This window comes from Phalaenopsis equestris, unplaced genomic scaffold, assembly GCF_001263595.1.
Source record: "Phalaenopsis equestris unplaced genomic scaffold, ASM126359v1 Scaffold000002, whole genome shotgun sequence".
NCBI classification, from domain to species: Eukaryota; Viridiplantae; Streptophyta; class Magnoliopsida; order Asparagales; family Orchidaceae; genus Phalaenopsis; species Phalaenopsis equestris.
In genome coordinates, this window is record NW_018164444.1 from 3,774,545 (window position 1) to 3,787,160 (window position 12,616).

General features: G+C 34.5%; 1 protein-coding gene across 1 annotated transcript in view; it reads right to left on the minus strand.

The window, feature by feature from the left end:
• The window catches only part of LOC110038125 (U1 small nuclear ribonucleoprotein A), a 62,214-nt gene extending 50,248 nt beyond the window's left edge, over nucleotides 1-11,966 (minus strand). The window contains exon 1 of the mRNA XM_020742897.1: nucleotides 11,798-11,966. Coding sequence (XP_020598556.1) covers nucleotides 11,798-11,891 — 94 coding nt within the window. The 5' untranslated portion in view covers nucleotides 11,892-11,966. The remainder of the gene's footprint in view (nucleotides 1-11,797) is intronic.
• Between the last annotated feature and the right edge of the window lie 650 nt (nucleotides 11,967-12,616).

A 12,616-nucleotide genomic window follows, 5' to 3' on the forward strand; every position in this document is an offset into this window, starting at 1 on the left:
GGTGTGAAGTTGTTGTAGAAAAAGCTTGTGATGGCTTTCACAAATTTTTTTTAAATTCAAAAAGTCAGAATGAAACTTTCTGGCAGCCACAAATGTAGCTTTTCCCACCACAGCTTCTTTAGAAAGCAGATAAAATTTTGTTTCCCCGAACGCCACAAACCACCCCGCCCCGCCAGCGCTCCTCAAATGCACCATAAGTGATCATGACCAATGATAAAGTTCCTTGACCAAATCCATAGGATCTAGAACTCATTAAGCGAATATGATTGTCCTTTGATTAATTTCTTCGAGCAAATTTCATTAATGTGATTGACAGTTCTACGTACCCACAAGTTGTAAGTATCATTCATAGGAGCGAGAAAAAACACTTATTTTGCTCCAAATATATACAATCGTAAGAAAAAACCAAAGAATAATATCCTTGCTAATGGCTTATTAATCACATGAATGTTTATATTTTGTTATGATATGCTTTCAATATAGCTTAAACATAAATCCAGTAGTCAACTGAAGTTCTACCAAAGAGATGATCGTTGGTCAATGCCTACCTTTCTTGAAAAGGGTTGACTCCCCAATCTTTGAGATATATGATTGAGGGCAAACACAATATTGCACATTTCATCAAGAATTTGTAAGACTTTGATGGTCTTCTAATTTTTCTATCATCAAGATGGCATTCCCTTAATTTAGGGTGCCTCAAGGGATTGTACTCAACTCCTGACCTTGAATCTCCTCATTTGCGGGTGCCCCATATTAGGACATTGGGGACCACAAGCTTATTTATTGGGTTTTTTTAGTAAAATTCTATTTTTGGCTTACCCATCATTGGGAAAGCAAAAGCCTTCATTCATTCATGTGTTACAATGGTGGTAATAATGATGTTTTTCACTTATCTTATAAAATTTGACAATTGCGTCATCATCAAGCACAAAGGCCTTCATATTGTTGATGTCGTAGAAGTGGTTACCACTTGGAAGATTAATATGTTGTATAACATGTGTCAATGAAATCACAATAAGGGAGCACTTAACTAGGAGTCTAGCTTTATTTTGCACTTACATAATGCACAATAATCAATCCCTTGGGATATTTCATTGTTTGACAACCACACTAGCAATAATTTATTGAAGTGCCTTGGCACTCATTGACTTTATAATCTTCTGAAAGGAAGAAAAACAAATAATGGGTCTATCATCATTTAGAAGAAATTTCGTATTTTTTCAATCCAAATATTTTAGCTTAAGTTGATCTTATAACCTCAAAATGATTAGAAACAAAAAACTTGCTAATGCACAAAACCAAATAAAAGCACATTAATTAGTTTAGCCTTACTCATTATTTCTCTTTGAAATTTTGAATTTTCTAATTTAAATTGGTCTATAAAGTTTGGTGAACAATTAGAGATGATCCATGTGCAATACTAAGATCTCTTGTTCAATTGCGACTGCATAGAGCAGCATAGGTCCATAGATGAAAAGTCAATCCTACTAAATAAGGAGATTGCACTATTTCATTTTTTATGAATTAGCCATGGATTATATCATCCTATCTTAAGAGGCAAAGGATTTGTATCTAACAATACATCCTCCAAATATTTTATCATTTTCTAGAAATTCTGTTCTTGGGTTCCTTTTATATTTTTTTTTTCAAGAAGAAAAGGGAATTTTACATCTCAAAATGTAAGTTGGAGATTTTCAAGACAACCAATTTTTAAGAAGTTAACTGAAACTTTAAAAAACTTTGGAAAATTTTTCATGTTTCTTAAATTTTCTTCATCATTTCTATGCTTTCATGATTCTTATTTTATCTTTGAATATTTTCTATATTATTTCTCATCTCAAACAAAAAACATAAGAGCCTTCTGGCAAAATTCTCCATCTAGTCAAAATTCCACATCGATATGATATTGGCTGTTTTAGGTAGATTAAATGCGAATTAAACTTGTCAAGAATGATAATACACTATGATGCAATTCAAACAAAAAAAAATTGTAAATACATTATTATGAATTTAAAAAGGTAAAGTAGAGAATATCCCAAAAGCAAAAAAACATGTAAAAAACAAGTAATGTAGACAATCAGATAAAACACCACAGAGAATATGCAGATAAAAAATGGAAAAGAGAACAACAGCATTCCTTTTTCTAGTTGGTTAGCAACTCTTTCAAGAGAAGAGGAGCCTGCCAGGATTACACTCACTGCATCTAATAAGTCGACAAAGCTCACCAAAAGAAGCAGCACAAACTTTATGTATTATCCATATAAAAAAGAGTAGTTGCTAACAAAAATTATAAGCATTAAAAATATAGTGTAGGGGGGATAAATAGCATACCATCGAAGCTAAATCTTCCAATTTCTAGAGAAAAATATTTGTAGGAAGAAGGACTTGAATATGAATTGAGCCTTTATAAATTTGGACGTGAATGGGCCACTAAATTACACACCCCTTGATGCAAACTTGTTGATTTGTAACCCTTTCTAATTAGTAGAGTTTTTGTGCCTAGTTATACGTGTGAATAATTTGAGAATATTGATTATCTTTCCAAATGTCAATCAAAATATATATCCACATACACTCAACAGACTTTGGCCTAAAATCAAACAAAATCACTCTCACATCCACTATGTGAAAGAAAACATATTTGCAAATTTTATATGTACAAAAGTAATGATTTGCTTGCGAATAAATTCTACCTAAAATGGAATTTTCTTTGATTCTTGCATATAAAAGCTACTGTGAATATGAGGTTCACTCACATTTATTGGACCATGTAAGTTACGGACATTAAAAAAAAAATCTTCTCTTAAATGTGAATTCATTTAGGGAAGGAAACATAATTCTCCGGACAATGTAGATGGGTCATTAATTTCTAGATAGTAGAAATTGCAGGATTGTTCAGCACATACTTAAAAGGGTCTCAATTTCCAAAGCTCGTCACCATTATGAGTCCACTCTGAAAAAAACAATACCGACTAAAACAAATTGTATGAGGTCCAGCTATAATTTTTCTTTGAAAAACAAACAAACTTATAAACCTATAAAAACCAAGCCTGCACGCAATTTTTACCGTCTTTGCTGATAAGAACACGACATTATTAGTTAGTTATGATAAATGACATAATTTGATTCCATCAACTCTCCACTATCCCACTACCTTTGCTTCTACAACCACCTCAGTTGCAATAACAAACTCGTCTTTTCTATTTCTATATATCAAATGTGAATTGTATCTGAGAAATATAAGATGAAACAGTGAAATACTACTATGTAATTCCTGCATTCATCTTCACTATATTTGCTAATTGCAGGTACACTTTCCCATGGTATCGGAGCTTTAAGCTCCATGCTCTTTAATCCTGGTCTTCTCCTCTCAAATCAAGTTTTTTGGTTCTTTCTTACCTCACTCCAATATGGATGATTCTCCAGATTTCTCCAACAATACCACAAGAACTTCCAAATTCATCAAAATGGAAAATTTCTCTATTCCCTCACCACAAAAATTCCTAATATCCAATCATAAACATCTATTAGTACTCAACTCACCAGTGACAATTACTCAATTTGAGGCTTCAAATTTTGAAGTCATTCAAAGCAAACGATTTTGCCGGTTTTCAACACTGCCAGTGTAGGTTCTCAAGCCCTGGATGTGAAAAATGGAGCATTGTGTTAGGTAGTTGACAACCAGCATAGAATTTATCTATAAATCATGAGATGAATCCTTTTAATCACTGTGTAAATGTTAGGGCTTCCCTGAAAAGCGACGTGTTGTATGGTCTGAATACAGTGAAAAGTGTGCAGGAGTCGCTAAACCGGCGCCCAGATGTAATGTCAAATACATTACGGACGGATGCGAGTTAAGAAGTTAGTCCATGAAACTAATATTATGATAGAATCTTTGAATATAGATACTCTCACAGGTAAATTAATGGAATTAGTTTATATTATGATTCATATAAAGATAAATATCTTATGTATTCAAGAAACTAAATAGATTGGAGAAAAGTCAAGGGAGATTGATAGCTTAAGTTTTAAACTTTGATATTGAAATAAATTCGTAATAGAAATGGTGTAGGTGTAATTATAGATAAGCTTCTGAAAGATAATGTTGTAAAAATTAATAGAATTAGAGATAGAATTATAGCCCTTGTTGAAACTAAGATTTTTAATATTATAAGTGTTTATACTCAAGTAGGTATAAATATAGGTTCCAAAAAAAAATTTTGGAATGATCTAGAAGATTTAGTACAAATGATACCTCTTGAAGAAAGAATTTTTATTAGAGGAGATTTAAATGGACATGTCGGTAAAGTGATTGAATATTTTAGAAATATTCATCGCGGCTATGATTTTGAAGTGATTAATGAATAAAGTAGAGTCATATCAGATTTTCCTTCAGCGTACGATTTTGTTGTTGCTAATATTTTATTCAATAAAAGGGATGAGCACATTAATACTTATAAGAATGGATCTAATAAAACACAAATTGATTATTTTCTTATAAGAAGAAGAGATTGCCGAGAATGTAAAGATTGTAAGGTAATTCCAAGTGAGAAATTAAATACCCAACATCAATTATTAGTTCTGGATTTAAAGATGAAGAATTGTAAAATAAAGAATACTATGAACAAGTATCATAGAATTAGAGGGTGGCGCCTAAAAGACACAAATAAAATTATTTTTACAAGTAAACTTCGAAATGTCAAGATTTGAGATGTTCATGAATAAGCAAATTTTATGTGGGACAAAGTAACAAACACTATTAAACAAGTGGCAAAAGATATACTCGGAGAATCAAAAGAAAAAGTTTTTATGAGTAAAAATAGTTGGTGGTGGAATAAAAATGTGCAAGAAAAGATAAAATATAAGAAGTTATGTAATAAGAATTGGTTTAAATGTAAAAGCATGAAGAACTGAGAAAAAAAATAAAATGACCCATACAAGTCTAAAAGAATAATTTGTGACGCTAAAAATTTTGCTTTTAGTAATCTTTATAATATATTAGATATTAAAGAGAGTGACAAATATATGAATAACTCACCAACCAAAGAAAAAAGAAATGTAAAAATTTAACTCAAGTAAAGTATATTAAAGATGAAAATCAAAAGAAGTTTTTCTTAGAAAAAAATATTCAACATTGATAGGTGAGTTATTTTGATAAACTTTTAATGAAGTTTCTAAAAATACGATCAACTGTAGTGATCTTAATATCGCTAGTAATAATAAAATATTTCATTTTTATAGTCGCATTTGTAAGAAAAAGTTGAGAATGCTTTAAAGAAAACCAAGGGTGGAGAGTCTGTAGGACGTGATGACATCCTAATTGAAGCGTGGAAATATTTAAGAGATTTAGGAGTTTCTTAGCTTACTAAACTCATTAATATTATTTTAAAATATAAAAAGATGTCTAAGAAATGAGGAAGAGCATTTTGGTCCCCATTTTTAAGAATAAAGGGAATGCACAAGAGTGTGCAAATTATAGAGATATTAAGTTGATGTGTCGTACTTTAAAATTATAGGAGATGGTAATTGAACATAGGTTAAGACGTATTACAAAAAATTTTCATAATCAGTTGGGATTTATATCGGGCAGGTTTACCATGAAAGCTATACATCTAGATTTGATGGAGAAGTACGACAGAGAATAAGGAGGATCTACATATGATTTTTATTAATTTAGAAAAAGCTTATAATAAAGTTCCAAAAGATATCCTTTGGAGAGTTATAGAGAGGAAAGGTGTTGATATGACTTATATTCAAGTCATTAAAGATAAGTATATTGAAGCTATTACCTGTGTTCGAACAGAAGGAAGATTGGTCAAATATTTCACTATTTCAGTTGGATTGCATCAGAGATCGGCTTTAAGCCCATATCTTTTTGCTTTAGTTATGGCTTTAGTTATGGACTAGTTATGGACGCTCTTACTGGACATTTACAGAAGGATGTACCTTGATGTATGTTTTTCGCTGATGATATCCTTTTTGTGGATAAGACAATAGAAGAAGCTTAGTAAAAACTAAATACAATGAATATAATTTTAGTAGTAGTAGCTCTAGTGACACAGTTGTAACTATGGGGGATCAAATTATTAAAAAGTGTGAATATTTTAGATATCTCAAGCCTATTATTCAATGTGATGATGATATAGATGAGGATATTATTAGTAGAATTCCAAATGGTTAGTTGGTTGAAGTGGAGGAATGCTTCGGGCCTATTGTGTGATAGAAAAGTACAGCGTAAATTTAAAGGAAAATTTTATAAGATGGTGGTGAGACGTGCAATACTTTATGACACAGAATGTTAGTCTTTAAAAGAAAAGCATACAATTAAGTGTTGTCGAGATGAGAATGTTTAGATGGATGAGTGACTTAGCACTTATGGACAAAATGCGAAATGAAGATATACGTGTGATAGGGTTGGTGTAGCTCCTGTGGAGGACAAAATTAGAGAGTCATCTTAGATGGTTTGGTCACATTAAATGTCAACCATCTGATGATCTGGTTAGGAGAGTGGATATTTTGGATTGAACTTATGTTAAGAAAGATAGACGTAGACCAAGAAAAACTTAGGCATATTGTATAAAAAATGATCTTAATTTATTATAATTAAATGTAAATATGACATTCAATAGGACGTGATGGAGAAGAATTCATGTAGCCGACCCCACTTAGTGGGATAAAGGCTTGTTATTGTTGTCGTTGTTGTCGTCGTCGTCTTAATGGAACCACACCTTGTTCTCCAAAGCAATTCAACAGCTCAACCGGTGATACCTCTCCAAACCTAGAATACCATACATGGCAACTTCTTGACCAAAATATAGATGCAGCACTTTCCACCATCAATGCATTTATCCTATCTAATATACTTAAACTTCAGTAGTGCTCTAAATTATGGACAACTCTCGAGCACCGCTTACAACCTACAAACCTTTCCCGAGTAATCCAAATAAAAAATGAGCTCTATAATATCACTACGAAAAAAACTATGTCCCAATACCTTACCTCTATTAAAACTCGGGTAGATAATATCACGGCAGTCGGCTCCCACATTGATCCAGAAGATATCAGTCTTCATATCTTAAATTGTTTACCCACATTATACTAAGCATTCCAAACAATTATACGAAAAACTCTTACACCCATAAGCCTAGATGATTTCTACTCTCTACTGTACAATGAAGAAATACACATCAACAATAATCAATCCAAGGTATCTCAAGCCAATGATCCATCATTAGCTTTGGTTTCAACGAACAATCGAAATTCTCATTCCAATAGGATCAGAGGAAACTACAACTCCCAACGAGGCACCAACACATTTCAAAGCGGAAGCAAAAACTCTGCCTCCACTCTTCACTGTCAAATTTGCAGGAAACAAGGTCACTCTGCTGCAAGTTGTTGGCATCGCTACAACAACAGCCATTCAATTTCCTTCAACAACCTTCTAAAAATGAATGGATTCTAGATAGTGGCGCTATAACTCATATGACAATAGCACTTGATTAGATTAAACAACCTAAGTCATATTATGGTTCCAATGAAGTTCTGCTAGGTAGCAACAACTCATTTTCCATCGCCAGCAGTGACCCAAGTCTATCAACACCAAATCCTAATCATAAAATTCTTTTCCCTCATATCCTCCATGTTCTTGCACTCTCTCATAACTTTCTTTCAATCAATAAACTTATATCTGATAACAATTGTGCTATAATTTTTGACACTACAGATTACACGATTAAGGACAAAGTGACTAAACATATGTTACCAAAAGGGACAAGTCGTAACAGGCTCTACCAAGTTACCTCTCACGGGCACATCCTCCTTCCACTACTCTCCTAGCTTGTTCATCCACTACGCAGCTCTGGCATTCTTGGCTTGGCCATCCACATGCCACTATAATGTCAATAATTTCAAAACAGCAAACCTCCTTATGCATTACTTTTTGTTCTCTTTTTTGCAATTTTTGTAAAATGGCCCAGAGTCATAAATTGTCATTTACTAATCACAAGTATCCACACTATAAAAAGTTTGAGTTACTCACTATAAGGACTGGAGACCTTCTCCAATTCCATCTATCAATGGATAAACATATTTCATTTCATTTATTGATGATTCATCTCTTTGTTTAAGTTCATCCAATGCACTCAAAAGTTTATTCAATTAACCCACATGCTTGAAACACAATTCAGCGCTCACATTAAAATCCTTCGTTCTGAGGGTGTGGTGAATATGTCAATCAAAACTTACAAAATTTTCTCACAAATTAGGGAATAATTCACCAATTCAGCTCTCTCTAACCCCCAGAACAAAACGGCATTGAGTAGTGAACATTGACTAATGAAAACATCTTCATATACTTGAACAACACGAGCTCTCCCAAGAAGCCCATCTACCACCTAAGTTCTGGATAGCAGATCAAAAGCTGAGTTACTTACACATATTTCATTTCATTTATTGATGATTCATCTCTTTGTTTAAGTTTATCCAATGCACTCAAAAGCTGAGTTAACTCAAAAGTTTATTCAATTAACCCACATGCTTTACACACAATTCAGCGCTCACATTAAGATCCTTCGTTCTGAGGGGACGGTGAATATGCTAATCAAAACTTGCAAAATTTTCTCATTTTCTCACAAACTAGGGAATAATTCACCAATTCAGCTCTCTCTAACCCCCAGAACAAAACGGCATTGAGTAGTGAAAACATCTTCATATACTTGAACAACACGAGCTCTCCTTCAAGAAGCCCATCTACCACCTAAGTTCTAGATAGCAACTCAAAAGCTGAGTTAACTCAAAGTTTATTCAATTAACCCACATGCTTGAAACACAATTCAGCGCTCGCATTAAAATCCTCCGTTCTGAGGGGGTGGTGAATACGCTAATCAAAACTTGCAAAATTTTCTCACAAATCGAGGAATAATTCACCAATTCAACTCTCCCTACCCCCCAGAAAAAAACGACATTGAGGAATGAAAACATCTTCATATACTTGAACAACATGAGCTCTCCTTCAAGAAGCCCATCTACCACCTAAGTTCTGCATAGCAGTTCTCCTCACTTCAATTTATCTCATTAATCGCCTACCCCGTCTCTCCACCACTTATAAGAAATCACCCTTTGAACTTCTTCATCGCAAACTTCCTTCCTACTCCCATCTCAAAGTTATTGGGTGTCAATGTTTCTCATGGCTTCATCCATACTCTATACACAAATTATCCTCTCGCTCTTCACATATATTCACTGGGTACTCTCCATCTCATGAAGCACATAACTATCATCTCATCACGTAGTCTTCGATGAGACATCTTTCCCGTACTCCTCAATACCAGTTGCATCTCCTCCCTCACTGGTGGAGAACTATCAACCACATACAAAACTCATTCCTGCCTCTTCTCTATATCCAACTATCACATCTTCTAGCCCTCCTACATCTTTCCCAACTATTAATCTCATTACACCACAATCTACACATCAATCTACTGCATCTTCATCCAGTCCATCTCTACAATTGTTCACATCTCCTTCACGACAGTCTGCATCATCTGTCATACCCATTCCCACTCACCCTATGCACACCTGATTCAAACTAGTCATTTCAAACCAAAACAAATCTTCAATCTCCACACAGATTTATCCCCACATACCACTCCCACACCCTACACTGAGGCTTGTAAACATCCGCATGGGAGACTTGCAATGCCACAAGAATTTTTTGCCCTACAACAACACTAGGCCTAAACACTCGTCCCACCACCTTCCAATCATCCAATCCTTGGTTGTCGCTAGAGCTACAAGACTAAGCTCAAACCGGATGGCTCTAATGATAGGTAGAAAGCTGGGCTTATAGCTCAAGAATTTAATCAAGAAAATGGTATTAACTACTCTAAAACTTTCAGCCCAATAGCTAAAATGCCCATTTTTTCATATTTTACTTACCATTGCAGCTCATCATGGATGGGTAGTTCCAACTTGGCATCTAGCATGAACAAGTCTATACGGCACAACCTCCTGATTTTCAAGATAATAAACATCCAAATTATGTTTGCAGACATCACAAAGCCCTTTACGGCTTGAAACAAGTGTGTTTCTCACTTTCTCCAGCCATCTCCTTAATTATGGCTTCAAAAGTAGCATGTTCGATCCATCCCTTCTCTCCTATATCCATGATGACATTCAAATTTACATACTCATATACGAGGGCGATATACTTATCATGGGCAACGAAAACTCTAAGATCTCCACTCTCATTAAGGACATGCAACAAGCTTTTAAAGTGAAAAATAGGGGGGGACACATTTCCTATTTCCTTGGCATTCAACTATATCTCACACCAATAGGTTTCTTTCTCAGCCAAGTGAAATAAGTCCACGATCTTGTCTATAGAGTTGGTATGAGTGACTGTAAAGCAGCTACCTCTCATATTTGTCTCAAACAACTGACAAATTCACTCTCAGAACTGCCTTTTCATGATCTCACCTAGTTTCGCCAAATAATTGGCTCCTTACAATATCTAACAATCACAAGGCCCGATATCGCATTTATAGTTAATATGTTTTGTCAATCGATGTGTACACCTTTCAACAAATACTTTCAGCTACTCAAGAGACTTCTCTGATATGTCAAGGGAACTCCATAATTTGGGCTTACACATCTACAAAGGCCCGCTCAAGCTCTACTCCTATTTTGTCTTAGATTGGGTCGACCCTCTTGATCGCAAATCAACTACAGGCTATTGTTCTTTTCTTGGTCCCATGCTTGTCTCATGAAGTGTTAAGAAGCTGTCAATTGTAGCCAAGTCTTCCGTTGAAGCAGAATATAGAGCATTGGCAACCGTAGTCACTAACATCATATGGCTTCGTCATCTCCTTTAGGATTTCTAAATTCAGGTCTCTAGCGCTAAAGCTCTTAACTGTGATAATACATCCGTCATTTCTCTCACAAACAATACAGTCTTTCACGTTAGAATCAAACACATGAATCGACTATAATTTTATTCGCGAATGTGCATTCCAACAAAATTACAGTCCTTCACATTCATTCAAAAGATCAGATAGCATATATCTTCACCAAAACTTTATCCATGCCCAGATTTCAGCACCTTTGCAACACTGGACGATCAAACTGCAGGGGGTGATAAAAACACTACACTATATGTTAGTTAAGATAAGTAGCATAATTCGATTCCAGCATCTCTCCACTACCTCTGCTCCTAAAACCACCTCTGCTGCAATAACAAACTTGTCTTTTCTATTCATGTATATCGTCTGTGAATTTTATCTGAGATATATAAGATGAGACAGTGAAATACTACTGTCTAATTCCTGCATTCCTCTTCTCTATATTTGCTAATTACTGGAACAGTTTCTCATTTGCATAAAAGGATAAAGCCGTAACAGAATAAAGCCCCCTGAAGTAGAATAAAATCAAGCAACTTCCTTTCACCTAATGTTACATCTTCAGGACCTTCAAATAGGAACGCATCCAGAGCAGGCAAAATCTAAGGAAACTGTGAAACAAAACGAACCACACAAGCAGTTCAAGGAACCAGTCTAAAATAAAAGAAATTGTATTTTTGGCCTCTCTTCTATGAAATGCAACCGATCAAAGAAGTAAGAAAGCCAAACTCTCGGGAGGGCTTAGGATTTAGGGCTCTTACCTTTCTCATGATAATAATAAAGAACCAGCACTAATAGGATTCGAAAAGCCCTGACAAAGGCATAAAAAGCCTTCTGTACATCAATCAAATATTCGCTCGGGAAGAAGAAGGCGAAAGGAGAAAGGATTGCAGGGAACTCACCTTCCGGTTTTATCTTCTCGTTCAGATTATTGATATAGATTGTCATGTTGGCTGAAATAGCCGGTGCTTCTCCTCCGCTGGTTGCATTACTCATCCTACCTGCTTCGCGCCTCCCGTCCCTCCACCGAATGATAGTATTCGGAAGTCGAAGACACGAGAGACGATGAAAACTTCATTTAAAAGAAAAGGCATAATTACATGCACAGTACCGCAAACATCAATATTTACAAATTCTACAAATTCAAATGTGGCTTTTGATGACTTTAACATAATCCTTAATTAAATGAATATGCCCATTGTTTGCTTTATTGAAGTAACATTTACCAAAGTTCATTTTGGACTAAAATGCTCCCACTTTTAAGTAGGAGTCAAAATCATTATTGAATAGTTATGTGACTTCTCAATCCTATGAGCTCATCATTTTGTATCGAAAAATTGCAAAGCATAGATTGCAATAAAATTTCATTTTGATGGTGTCTCCAATCATCTTTTGTTCAAGGCTAGTAATATTATGTGTTTAGTTATTTACATTTGCAAATATTGGTTGTATTCTAAACCCTAAACTTGAAACTCTATTAGTCATTAGATTGCTTGTTATGGACTTGTTAGAACCATATCTAACCACCTTCAAATCATTTCCAAATCAAAATAACATCCATCATGATCAAAGCATAATTGAAGTAGGCTTAAACAACTATGAATTATCCGTGAACCATGATCAAAATATCTGTAATTATGATTGAAACATGATTTTCATCTTTGAATAATGATTTAACCATCTTCAAACTACAATTAAAACATCTCCTAACACAATTAAAC